This window comes from Megascapheus bottae, chromosome 19 (assembly GCF_031878675.1).
Source record: "Megascapheus bottae isolate mThoBot1 chromosome 19, mThoBot2.hap1, whole genome shotgun sequence".
Lineage (NCBI taxonomy): Eukaryota > Metazoa > Chordata > Mammalia > Rodentia > Geomyidae > Megascapheus > Megascapheus bottae.
The window spans coordinates 9,358,977-9,373,002 of record NC_143527.1 but is presented as its reverse complement, the minus strand read 5'-3'; the positions used below and the strand labels follow the sequence as shown (position 1 = coordinate 9,373,002).

The window sequence follows — 14,026 nt, the reverse complement described above, 5'->3', positions numbered from 1 at the left end:
TTTTGACTGCTGCTAAGATTAGACTTTGAGAAAAAAAATGAATGAGTAAAGCACAGCAACAGTAGTGGTAGATCTGATACTCTAAAGTTGAGTATTCCACAACACTGACATTATGCACTATATTACTGACATATATAAGATCTATGTCTGCTTAACACAATACTAAATTTCACTACATTAATCAAAAGAAAGTCTGATGGTAACCCTTTTCAATCAATAGGAATATTAAATGATATAGGATTTGAGGCAGAAAGAATGATGAGTGAGTACCAGATAAGAGAAATATATCTGGAGTCAAGTCCAAGCTCTGCATCTTACTAACAATGACTGAAGACTAGAAAATCTCCATTTTATTACTCATAAAAGGAGAGAAAATCATTTCATTCAATTCACTGGTTACAGAGAAGATTTGGAAAATACAAGTCCAATGGTGCCTTAAAATCACTATTTTGAAGGAACTATAAATCTTTAGCCTGTCCTGAAAGACACTACTCTCTTTTTCTCTTTCTTCATGTTTTCAAATGTAAGGCATAATTTGCCTTAGTGCCTTTTCAAATACAATTTTGTCGATTTTGTTGTCTGTTTTTCAATCTTGTGGTCCATAAAAAGTATATGCTCAAATTCACAAAGTAAAATCTATTCATTTTATATGTTTATTTTTGTTGTTAAAACTTTACTTTTATAGTATATATTCCAGAAAACTATAAACAGAAATGCTTCTCTTAAAAATATTTTTCCATAAAGACATGATTTTTTAAATTGATAAATACAAAAAAAGAAAAGTAAAATATAAAAGTTTACTGAAGCACAAATTATCTCTTTTCCTTTCACACATGCTTTTAATGTAGGCATGATACTAAATATTCACATAACTTCATAACTTGCATTTGGTGGGGGGAAATCATGGGGCTTGAACTTTGGGCCTGGGTGCTTTCCCTGAGATCTTCAGCTCAAGGCTAACCCTCTACCACTTAAGCCATAGTACTACTTCTAGTTTTTTAGTGCTTAATTTGAGATAAGAGTCTCTCAAACTTTCATACCAGGGCTGACTTGGAACCATGATACTCAGATCTCAGTCTTCTGAGCAGCTAGGATTACAGGCATGAGCCACAAGCACCCAGCTATAGCTTGCTTTTTATTTATGACTATCTTATGAATAAACTGACATAATATCTGAAAACAGGATGTTTAAGGATTACTTTATAGTCTAACAGACATATTGCTTTTCAATGACATTATTTCTACCCTTCTGATTATAAACTATCCTGTGATGAGTTTCTTGGAGCTGAGATTCTTTCACACTTATTTCCTGAAGATATATATTATAAAAATACTGAGGAGAGACAAAAAGGAACAGATAGGCAGATAGAGAGACAGTGACCCAGCCCCTCCTTTTCTTGAAGACCCTGGCAAACAGAATAAGCCTTATGAAGAAAGCAAAGCCTTTGATGATCCTAGGACAGAGGACAGGGTCACTTTTTCCCTTGAGGAAAGGGGACAGTGACCCACTCAGATGCTAGAACAAATGACACTCTCCCAAAAGAGATATAAAGGGAGACCTCAGGAATACTACACATCAGGCTACTAATTTTCAGGCCCCACTTCTCTTAAGCCTGATGCTTTATAATACTTTCTTTAATCTCCATAAATCAAAAATGATGAATAAATTCCATCCTTATAACATACTACCTGCGCTTATAAATGTTCATTAGTAAAATTCCTTTTTTTTAATATATACCGAGGACAGAACAAATGTAAGACAAGCACTCTACCACTGAACTAGCAGGGTATTAATTTCTCTTGAAATCAGTGTTTTCATCTAATCATACCTAACTCCCAAATGCAATCATTTGGAAAACTAAAATAATAATTCTTAAATATAATGAAGCTATAAAAGTTTTAGGACAGTGTTTCCTAACATCATCAAGGACTACAAATGCATATACATATACATAATGGGTGATGGATTTTTATAAGGGCAGGAAGTGGAACTTAGTAGTAGAGAGCTTAACTGGGATATGTGAGGCTCTAACCTGTACACACACACACAAACAACAACTCATGGTATCATAGCCAAAAAACTGTATAATTTTTGACTAAGTGGAAAATAAGAACTTGATTCTTTTTTAAAAATCATTTTAAGAATTTTGATTTCAATTTTATTCTTTTATTTTTCTTTCTTTCCTTTTTTCTTTTCTTTGTTCTTTTTTTTTTTTTTGTGGGTCACGGGGCTTGAACTTGGCCAGGGCACTGTTCCTGAGCTCTTCAGCTCAAGGCTACAGCCCTACCTTTGGACCAACCCCCACCTCCTGTTTTCTAGTAGTTAATTGGAGATAAGAGTCTCTGGTCCTTTTGTGCCCGGTCTGGCTTTGAACTTTGATCCTCAGATCTCAGCTTCCTGATTAGCTAAGATGACAGGTGTGAACCACTGCGCCCAGCCGAATCTCATTCTTTTTAAGTATTTGATCACTACACAGACAGTCTTTAGAGAACATGGTTTGGACTAAGGTGAGCAATTGTGACGCCGTCCTCTCCCTGACCTTATCTGTGGCCATGGACTGGAACCTCTAAAATCCTGGTCCAAGTAAACCTTCCCTTTTTTTCTGACCTATCTTAGGTATTTTGTTAAGAATGCAGTCAAGAACCCAATGTATATCCTACAAAATTAAGAAGAGTGAGGGAAGGAGTAGGTAGAGGACAGATGATTGTGAATGCTGGAAGGGGTAACACCCATCAAGATATATTCATAAACTGCTTTGTTAAATGGCAACTCTTCTGTACAATTAACTTAAAATATCATAAAAGGGTAAAAATGGAAAAATGAGTAATATATAGCTACAGTCAAGCTATGGGTACATTAATTCAGGACTAGGGTGGCCCAATTCCAATGACTAGTGTCCTTAAAAGGAGAATGTCATACATGGAAACAGGTACACAAGGACAAAAGTCAGATGTTGACAGGCAAAAGACTTAAATGATACATCTATAAGGCAAGAACAACAACAACAACAAAAAAAAAACAACCAGGTAGCCAGCCCCTAAAATTTATGTAGATGCAAGGAAAAATACTTCCCAGAGCGTTTGAAGGGAGCATAGTCCTGATGCCATTTTGATTTTGAACCTCTAACCACCAGCACTGTAAAAAATAAATTTCTGTTATGTTAAGTCACCCAGGTTGCAGCAGTATATTATGGTAGCTAGAGGAAACAAATACACCTTCCATATTGTCTGACAAAATTCAGGTTGCTAAAAAGGAAAGTAAGGTTTCCCCATTGTTTAGTTTCCCTCTCAATCTATGCACTTCTGAAATACAGTGATTTCTTTCCCTCCGCTGTCATTTTTAGGGTTACTATCACATCTACACATAGCTTTTATGATTCTCATAGTCATATAGCTCCACCTGCTGGTCACTCCTTGACATCACCAGAGTAAACAGTTTTAGCAACGTTTTGAGCAATTTTAACTACTGCTCAAATGGAATACTTCAAAATTTTTATTTATTTATTTTGCCAGTCCTGAGGCTTGAACTCAGGGCCTGAGCACTGTCCTTGGGCTTTCTCAAGGCTAGAGCTCTACCACTTGAGCCACAGCATTACTTCTGGCTTTTTCTTTTTTTCTGGCTTTTTCTTTTTCTTTTTTTTTTTTTTTTTTGCCAGTCCTGGGCTTGAGCTCAGGGCCTGAGCACTGTCCTTGGACTTTCTCAAGGCTAGAGCTCTACCACTAGAGCCTCAGCACCACTTCCGGCTTTTTTCTATGTATGTGGTACCGAGGAATCGAACCCGGGTCTTCATGCATGCTAGGCAAGCACTTTAACCACTAGGCCAAACTCCCGGCCCTTTTCTGGCTTTTTCTATGTACGTGGTAATAAGGAATCTAACCTGGGACTTCATGTGTGCTACGCAAGCACTCTACCACTAGGCCCAACTCCCAGCCCCATTGGTCCCAAGATTTTTTATCTTTCTTGAATCTTTAAAATATCAAAGAGAAAAGTTACTTATTTTTTTAAAATAGGATAAAATATGATGTGTAGTTTCCAAAATGAGCCCATGGGACTTGTTTACAAATTAAAGATACATGTAGGATCTTAACAATCTTACTTTTCTATATCTTAAAACATATGTTAAACTAGGTGCTAGTGGCTCACACTTGTGATCATAGCCACTCAGGAGGCTGAGATCTGTGGATTAAGGTTTGAAGGCAATGTAAGCAGCAAAGAATGTGAGTCTCTTATCTCCAATTAAGCCACAGTACCACGTCTGCCTTTTTCTGCGTATGGGGTACCCAGGAATTGAACCCAGAGTTTTGTGCATGTTAGGCAAGCACTCTACCACTAAACGACACTACAGGCCCCACTTGTTATTTTTAACTAATCTGGCAGTTGCTTCCACTTTTCTCAATATGGTTGTATTATTATTGTTGTAGTAGTAGTACTTGTTGTTATTGTTATATTATCCCCAGTCTCTGTCACTACTTCTACTCTCTGTATGTGATCTTGGCTACTTTAACAACCTAGGATCAAAATGTGTATCATATTCTCCAAGCTATCGACAGAATTCTCTTCATTTTAGTTTCTGACCATAATATTCTATTTATAATGGTCTAGCAACACTGCTTTTTATTTATATTTCATTTCCCCTCTGGCTTCCAAACTGTTAATTGATGTACTGTTAAAGGTTGGTAGTATCTGTAATCTAGAATATATTTAATTTGTTTCTGCTCTGTCTAAAGCCTAACTCTAAAAGTATGACTAGTATTTAAGTACTGTATTTAAGAGCAAAGTTTTATGCTATGATACGATTTTCCTTTAAAGCCTTGACTTACATGACAAAACTGAACTTACTTTCTCATCCTCCCAGTTACTATCTAAAACCACATCTGAGGTGTTACTCATATCAAACATGCTTTCAGTCATATTAGATGAAGAGAATGAAGAAATGTATGCTTTCCAAGCATATCATACTGCAGTGACTCTCCTCCTGCTTTTTAAATTATTTACTACATAAAATTCATAATAATAAAAGGAAAATCAAATAATCATAATCAGATATCCACAATACACTATCCTAATGACATACTTAACAGTTGCCTAATTTATTTTATAATATCCTAAATTGAAAATATTAACTTTGCTTTATCTTTACACTACTATAGATCTGTATATACCTATTATACACACACCAAAGTTATAACCACATTGTTCAAAAGGCAATGGAATATTTAAGCCTTTCCAGCTTCTGAAGACCAAACTGAGAAAGCTTGTCAGAAATAATTTCAATAAAATCATTCATATCCCTAAAACTCAAAAATAAAGTGATCTTAATTTATTTTGGTCAAAAATAAAATCCTTAAATTGAATGTAAAGCTCAAGGAGGTAAGGAAACCTGCCAAGCGTACATATACATTTAATCATAAAGCCATAGTGCAAGACTCATAACAGCCCATTCCTGTTTCAAGGAAAACACCTCTTCCTTGGGATCTAGATAATCTCACCAAAGTGGGCTTTCTTCTTTTCCCATCTTGTGGAAACATTTCTCAGAATTCTATCATTAGCCTTTTTCTTGTCAATTTGTACATTCCTCCTAGAGTCTCCTACACATTTAAGAGTTTCCATCATCTTCATGCTGAAGGCTTCAAAATCTTTGCAACCCACTTCTATTTCATGAAATGCAAGCCCCATTTCTAATGAATTAGCTGATATATTCAAAGGTATATTGAACTAGTAACATTCACCCTTGCTTCTCCAGCTAGCTCATTTCTTATAAACCATAATGGTCCCAGGATTTTCCTGATCAAGCAAACCAAGAGCCAAGGAGTAATAGTACCTATTGTCCCTGTACTTTTCCCCATCAGTCAGGTAAGCCCTGCTGAAGACACCTCTGTAATATTTCTCAGGTTATCTTTCTGCCTTTCTATTCCTTCTTCCAACCATCCATCTTGCACATGATCCATTAGTTAATAAAATCTGTAGAACTTCAATTTGGAGTTTACACTAATGTACACAAGAAACAAAGTAATTTATCTTTTTTTTTTGGCCAGTCCTGGAGCTTGAACTCAATTCCAGGGCACTGTCCTTGGGTTTTCTCAAGGGTAGCACTTCTGGCTTTTTCTGTGTATGGAACTGAACCAAGGGCTTCATGCACGCTAGGCAAGCACTCTACTACTAGGCCACGCTCTTGGCCTAGTATATCTGTATCAAAAAGCTCCAAAACCTCATTACTTCAAATTATTTTAAAAATATAAGAGACTTACTTAAATGGTGTAAACAAAAATGGTAAAGTAGATTCTTTTTTCTGAGTCATCTTCACCTGGAAACCAAGCATAAAACTATTTTATTACATTATAAATAAGGAAAATATTAATTTCATTTTGAATGATAGACATCCATCAAATGGATCTTCAAGTATAGTTAACTGAAAATAAATGAAGTTTTACATTAATATATTGCTTCATAGTTAAGAAAACATAATATTTCAATAAGCTGAGATTTATTCAAAATAATCTTGCAAAATAATATATATTGCTAACAATTAAAACTGTATTTAATTCCTAAAGAAAAGGCAAAGATTTAGTCAGAGTCATCTCTTGACATTTTCAATGTATCCAACAATGCACATGGAATGCCAAGAGCTGTGGCAATCTCTAACAGTAGTGTTGATGGGACAAATTTTAGCCAATAAAGATTTAAATAATCTTTACAGCATACTTGGTAAGGTAACAGTTAGAGATAATCTACACTCTTTAACTGACTCATGGTACTTATTCAGTATATACTACAGAAACATAAATCTAGGTAAATAAACAAAATTGGGAGATAACAAATTACACAAAATAACTTATTAAAACATAAAACCAAAAGCTAGGTGTATCTGTGGCTCATACCTGTAATCATAGCTACTTAGGAGGGTTAGACTGAGGGTCATGGTTCAAGTCCAGCATGGGTAGAAAAATTCTAGAGACTACTTCTCAACAGAGAGCTGGATGCAATAACTTAGGTCTAAGAGCTAGAAGCATTAATCACAGGTAAGAATCTCTGTCTGACAAATACAAAGCCTTGAGTTCAAAACTATCATCATAATCAAATACTTTCATTAAACATATTCAACTTCAAGATTATAGTATTGTATACATGTATTTTTAAAAATTACCTTGAACTGTTCAAGAATCTGTAGTGCATTGGTAAGCATGCTTTCTGCCTTGAAGAGATCACTATTATTAAGATAATCTACAGGAAGGGTTCCCTGAAAATAAAGAAGAATGACTGAATGTTAATAATGCTCAGGCTATTCTAATAAAACAATAGACTTACACAGAAGCAAAAACAATGCTTCAACAAATGAATTACTAAATGAAGAAATCCTCTGAAAATCATATAGAACAGAAATGTTCTATACTTTTTCTCACAAAGTAGTTGTAATAAAGCAAATAAAACAAATGTGATGAAATTTAAATCTAACATTGATTGAGAGATTGTTAATACAGATAGGATCTTAAATGTCCCCTAAAGGGCCATGTGTTAAAGGCTTGTGCCTGACTCACTGCTATTTGGGGGTGATGAACATTTATAGAGGTAGAGCCTAGTGGGAATAATAGAAACCTTCGAGGAACCACTTTGGATCATTAGGAGAATATCTTCAAAGGGGGCTGTGGGACCTCAGTCTTTCCTTTTTCTCTTCCATCCACTTTCTTGTGCAGTTTGGCTCTGCCAGATACTCCCATCATATTGTGCCAGAATGGACTGAGAGCTCAACTACTGTGAACCAAAACAAACCTTTTCTCTTGTTTTTTTTTGGAGAATTTGTCAATGTGTTGAAAAGTGCTCTCAGTGCTACTACATCTCATCCAACTCTGGCCAGGCCCATTTGTAACAGTATAACTTTTTCCTACTACGAAACGACACCCACTGTCTGGAGCACCGATAGGTTGTAATCAGGGTCCCTATTCTCCTTTGGAGAAAGATAGGCAAGCAATCCAGGCCAGAACATCTGGAATTTGATTCTTGAGAGTCAAGGAATAGAAACTAAAACAGTTATATTGCTAATGTAGTCTCGTAGTGGTGCCCAGGACAGAACTGTCCTATCATAAGACTGTTTAAAGCGTAAAGATGATAAAGAAACATATAAAAGCAAATCGACTATATAATTTTTACATTAACTATTGATAATAAATTTTATTCCTTACCACTGAATTAAGAGGAAAGGGAACTCCAATAAGGGAAGCCATCAATGGTGCAATATCAGCCTACAAATAGAAAAGTTTAATTCTAATAAGTTTATAGGTATCAACAAAGAAGTCAATATAAAAGAAGTCACAAAAACTTGACAAGCATGCAAATTTTAATTTGTATAACAATTTTCCAGTATTATTTGTAGGAAGTTTCTCTTATTTTCACTTTAAAAAATATTTTCTATATGAGGCTAGTGGTTCACAGACTTAATACTAGCTACTACTTAGTAGGTAAAGATTAGGAGAATCATGGCTGGAGCCAGTCCAGGTGAAAAGTTCAAGACCCCATTTTAACCAATAGCTTGTTATGGTAGTATACACCTGTCATCTCAGTTACCAATGGAGAATTTGTAGTTCCAAACCAGCCTGGTCAAAGAAATAGATGATCCTTCAACTCAGTATAAAAACACAGGCATAATGGCTTACCCATATCATTCTAGCCACAGTGGGAAGTATAACTAAGAGGATCAAGGACCAGGTATGTTCCTGGGTAAAAGTGAGGTCCTACCTGAAAACTAATAAGAATAAAACACTACAGGCATAGTTTACATGATAAGAGTGCCTACCTAGCAAGCACTGGGCTGAGTTCAAATCCTAATTGGAAAAAAAAAGTGGGCACAAATAAATTGGCTAGGCTAAAACATTTGTACTTATTCTTACTGGTAATTGAAAGGTACCTAAAAATGTTTTGCCATGATTATTATTACTTTATTTTTGTCTAAACTTTTTATAAATTACATTTGAACTTAATTAAATTGAAATGATTACCTGATTGACATCCCGTCTCTTCCAGTTCTCTAATCTCCACTCTAAAAGACAGATATAAGGGCTAACATTAAGATTTTAGAAGGAATAAATTATTGGACCTTTAAGAGTAGATTCTTTTTGGGGGGGTTGATCAAGAGGATTGAAATCAGGGTCAAGGCACTGTCCTGAACTCTTATGCTCAATGCTAATGCTCTACCACTTTGAGCCACATTGCCACTTCTGGTTTTCTGGTAGAGATGAGTCTCATAGACTTTCCTGCCTGGGCTAGCTTCAAACTGTGGTCTTTAGCCCTCAACCTCCGTAGTAGCTATGATTGTAAGCGTAGGGTCAGAGGTGCCCGGCTAAGAGTCAATTTTTAGGAATATTCAATATATCTTTTTTCTTTAGTCTAGGGTAAATAAAACTGGTGATTTAACAAGCAGAGGAATCTGATATCAAGAATTTTAGAAATATAACCAGAAAGTAAACATTTAATATTTCCTTTGTTTTATGAAGCTATTTGCATGTTCATTTGTTTCACAAGTTTCAAAACAAGTTTCCTGCTAAGGCAGGAAAGATCAGGAAGAAGGAAAGCTGCTCTGCTTCTATGGTAACCAATGCCAAATATTTCAAATAGTCTACTTAGTAAAAATACTTTCAAGGATAGCTTTCTTCTCTTTGTACAAATTCAGAAATTTTAATAAAACAGTGATCAGAACAAATGACTGAAAAAAATGACTGAGACCATGTCTTTTTCTCATAACCTTAAGGTATATCACCAAAAGGGTTCAAAGATAGCTTAATGATGAAATTTCTTCTAAGTCAGTAATGCAAAAAATATTTTCCTGCTTCCATTAGTCAGCTTCCACAAATTTACAATAACTGCCCAATGAGAAAAAAGTATGTCCTCTTTCTGATATTTAATATGCAAATGTGAAATCACTCCATAATAATTCATGTCATCAAGTGAGTCTCAAATATCAATTAACTGTGAAATCAAATGCCAAAATAATGTTAAATTATTTAAGTTCAGACAACTGACCCTTACTTCTGTTTAGATGAAAGCTTACCAACCACAGTACAGTCAGGCAGGAAACTCCTTTGCAAACAAAATTCTTGACAGTGCTCCAGTACAAGCCTTTGTAAATTTAGCACCACACCATGTTCCTTAGTGGGGCTTTTTCCTTGCCAAATAACTATCTCTTACCATACTATCTTTCGATCTGGCAATCTCAAGCAATACCATCCTTCCATTCATCAAACAAGTTTTATATCTTTGTGTTTGTTTCTCTCTATATTTATAATCTATTCATAATTTACTAAATATCTTAATAAATAAAAGTTCACAAGCCTAGCCATCTATTTTTATCTGTTTTAACATATCCGTGATTATCTAATCTAGAATTTGCTTCTATAATTAAGTCTGTATTAAGTTCTGTAAAATCAAGGACACCCCCAAATATGCACAGTAGATTTTTTTAAAAAAAGGTCCTCTAGATTCTTTTCATTTATACTCAAATAAGCTAGGAAAAATCAAGACAAAATGTACTGACTGCTTACTATGACCCTTGGGCAAATGTCCCAGGTTCTCCACCATCAGTGATGAATGTGTAAGGAGTAGTATTTGTGAAAAAAATGTTCCATTATGTACTGTAGACATGTTGCTGACTATACTGCTCTCTATGTCCCACTGACTTTATCAGAATCCAGGAAAGAAATACAATGACACATCTACCTTTTTCCCTAATGCATATGTACTCTAGATACTGGGATTTTATAACTGATGTGTTTTCTTTTTGGGGTGGAAAACTAATCAAATTTACAACTGCCCTTTAAGAAACTCTAAAACTGGGCACTGGTGGCTCACACATGTAATCCTAGCTACTTCAGGAGAGTGAGATCTAAAGATCAAGGTTCAAAGCCAGCACAAGCATGAAAGTCTGTAAGACTCTTATCTCCAATTAACCACCAGGAAACCAGGAGTGGTACCGCAGCTCAAATGGTAGAGTGGTAGCCTTTAGCTGAAGAGCTCAGGGACAGCAGCCAGGCCCAGAGTTCAAGTCCCACTATAAACAACAAAAAGAAAAAAGCTAAGGGACAGTGCTAAGAGCTGAAGCTCAAGTCCCATGACCAGCTTATGAATATATACATACATGTACATACATACCCAGGCCCACAGTTCAAGCCCCAGGACTGACCCCAAAAAAAAAAAAAAAAAAAAAAGAAAGAAAAAAAAGAGAAACTCTAGAGACTGGGAATGGGAATGTGGCCTAGTGGTAGAGTACTTCACTAGCATGCTTACCTAGCATGTATGAAGCCCTAGGTTTGATTCCTCAATACCACATAAAAAAAAGCCAGAAGAGGGGGCCAGGAGTTTGGCCTAGTGGTAGAGTGCTTGCCTAGTATGCACAAAGACCCAGGTTCGATTCCCCGGTACCACATACATAGAAAAAAGCCGGAAGTGGTGCTGAGGCTCAAGTGGTAGAGCTCTAGTCTTGAGAAAGTCCAAAGGACAGTGCCCAGGCCCTGAGTTCAAGACCCAGGACTATCAAAAAAAAGAGGAAATTCTAGATCTTTACTGTTTCTTATTCATTTAATCATTATCAAGGAAATCTCATCTCACATTAATTTAATAAATAAACAAGATCCAAAAATTAGTTTAGTAGATACTTAGAAAGGTATAAGTAGTTATTAATAGTGGTATGCTGGTATATGTTTAATAATTGCTTCTACAAAAAAGAGAAAAAGCACTAGGCACTGATGGCTCATGCCTGTATTCCTAACTACTCAGGAAGCTGTGGTCTTAGGATCATAGTTTGAAGTCAGCCAGGATAGGAAAGACTGTGAAACCCTTGTTTTCAATTAACCACCAGAAAACCAGAAGTGGAGCTGTGGCATAAAGTGGTAGAGCACTAGTGAAAAAGCTCAGGGACAGAGCCCAGGCCCTGAGTTCAAACATCCCCTATCTCCCATCTCTGATGAAAAGAAAACAGAAAAAAGCCAACTAATCAATTCCTTGGTTTATACCATTTATATAGAATCAACACTGGCACAAATATCAAAATGGATTTAAAACTGTAATTTGAAATGATTTTAAAAAGTTAATCTAGCCAGTCACCTATAATTCTAGCTACTCAGGATCTGAGATCTGAGGACCGCAGTTCAAAGCCAAACTGGACAAGAAAGTCCATGGGACTCTTATCTTCAATTAACCACTAGAAATCTAGAAGTAGTGCTGTGGCTCAAAGTGATAGTAGTAGCTTTGGGCAAAAAAGTTCAGGGATAGTGCCCAGGCCCTGAGTTTAAACCCCGATTAATCTAAAATCTTGATTTTATTTATTTTAAAGTGTGATTTTGAAAGCAATAAATACAAATGTACATACCTTTCAAGAATTCATCATTAAACTGCTGAGCTGAAACTTTTTGTGGATATTTGATTCCTGCTCCCCAAGTGACTAAAGGAGTTAAAGTCTCTGAAGGATGACCAGCTCCATGGGAACCTATAAAGTCAAGAACAGTCATATAAGAGATAATAACTAACTTAGGGATATTGCTCAATGGTAGACCCTGGGTTCAGTTTCCAGCACCACAAAATTTAAATAACATATGGCTAAAGATTTGATGCACCTAATTGAAAGGACCTCCAGGAAATTATTGAAACAAAAGCCATATAATGAATGATTGTTGTCCTTAATGTACTATGTTGTCTCTCATCTCCTTTGCTGTCCCTTGGTTATCTCATATTGGTATAGTATCTCACTTTTTTATCTGATATATTGAATTTATTTGTATTTGGATATTTGAAATTTGATAGGGAAGGGGGGAAAACCAAGACGGGTGGGGGGTGTGGGGGGAGAGGGAAATGGGTACCAAGACATGTGAAAGGGTATCAATGTATGTGAATTAATGCACCTTCTATCTGGCAAATATCATGTAACCCCTTTACTAATTACAATAAAAAAATTAAAAAAAAAAAGATTTGATGCACACATAGCTAGGTATAGACAACAAATCCCAAACACAACTTTTTAAAAATAATGTTTGAAAAATTGTCCCATTAAACAAATTTAAAGCATTGATAATAGAGCAAGAGAGGAAGGAGGAAAGGAGGGAACGAGAGAAGGACTGAAGGACCTTCCTAGAATGTATTCCTAGTGACTCTAGGTTAAAGAAAAAAATAAAAATAACAAATGATAAAGGAGGCAACTAGCAAAATAGCACTAAAGACAGAACAGGGAGAATTCTTTTTGGAATAAGCTTTCCTCAGTTTGGAGCAAGAAGTCTTCAGAGAGGACAACAAGATATAGGGACCCCTTTCTTCCAGGTCACACTAACAGCCCTTTTTAAAATGCAAATCAGCCCACTAGAATTCGATCTTGTGATTTGAGGATCCAAACCTCATCTCTACATTAAATTGTTCTCCAAATACAAACTACATTTGCATTGGGTATCTTGTGGGAGGCACAGATTTATCCACAATAAATTTCAACTGTCCTAAGTCTCAGTAAAACTAGCTCAACCTATCCTTCTTTGCCATCACATACAGTGAGTTCTGGGTAGACAAATAACAGGTACTTTTAACTTTCTTCTACTTTCTCATTTGCTAATGACAATATACTTTTGTACAATCGTAAGAAAGAGATTTCTTTTCTTTTTTTTTTTTTACATAAAATCAAAGTATTTTTGGCTTTGGGGGTTTTGTCGATATGGGGCTTGAACTCAGGGCCTAGGCACTATCCTGAGCTTTTTTGCTCAAGGTTAGTGCTCCACCAATTTGAGCCACAGCTCCATTTCTACTTTTTGACTGATTAACTGTGAGATAAGAGTCTCACAGGGACTTTTCTGTCCAGGATGGCTTTGAATCTCGATCCTCAGATCTCAACTTCTAAGTAGCTAGGATTACAGCATAAGCCCCTGGCACCCAGCAAGATCAAATCTTTTTTTAACACCAACATTTTAAGCTTGCAATTACAACTTGCTAGATATTTTGCAAAGTGAGATGTCTCATCATCTCATGCTTCATTTCTCAATACTTTCATTGTAAAATAGGTATCAC

The 14,026-nt window shown here is 35.8% G+C and overlaps 1 protein-coding gene across 5 annotated transcripts in view; it reads right to left on the bottom strand.

Annotated features, from left to right (window-relative positions):
• Pign (phosphatidylinositol glycan anchor biosynthesis class N) overlaps positions 1 to 14,026 on the bottom strand; it is an 84,075-nt gene that overhangs the window by 54,320 nt on the left and 15,729 nt on the right. For all 5 annotated transcript variants that reach the window (XR_016538812.1, XR_016538813.1, XM_090353009.1 and 2 more), the window contains exons 8-12: positions 12,354 to 12,470; positions 8,992 to 9,032; positions 8,179 to 8,238; positions 7,146 to 7,238; positions 6,250 to 6,305 (exon numbers count right to left, since the gene is read on the bottom strand). Coding sequence is in view for 3 of the 5 variants with exons in the window: in XM_090353009.1 (XP_090209135.1) it covers positions 6,250 to 6,305; positions 7,146 to 7,238; positions 8,179 to 8,238; positions 8,992 to 9,032; positions 12,354 to 12,470 (367 nt within the window). In the remaining 2 variants the exon portion in view is untranslated. The remainder of the gene's footprint in view (positions 1 to 6,249; positions 6,306 to 7,145; positions 7,239 to 8,178; positions 8,239 to 8,991; positions 9,033 to 12,353; positions 12,471 to 14,026) is intronic.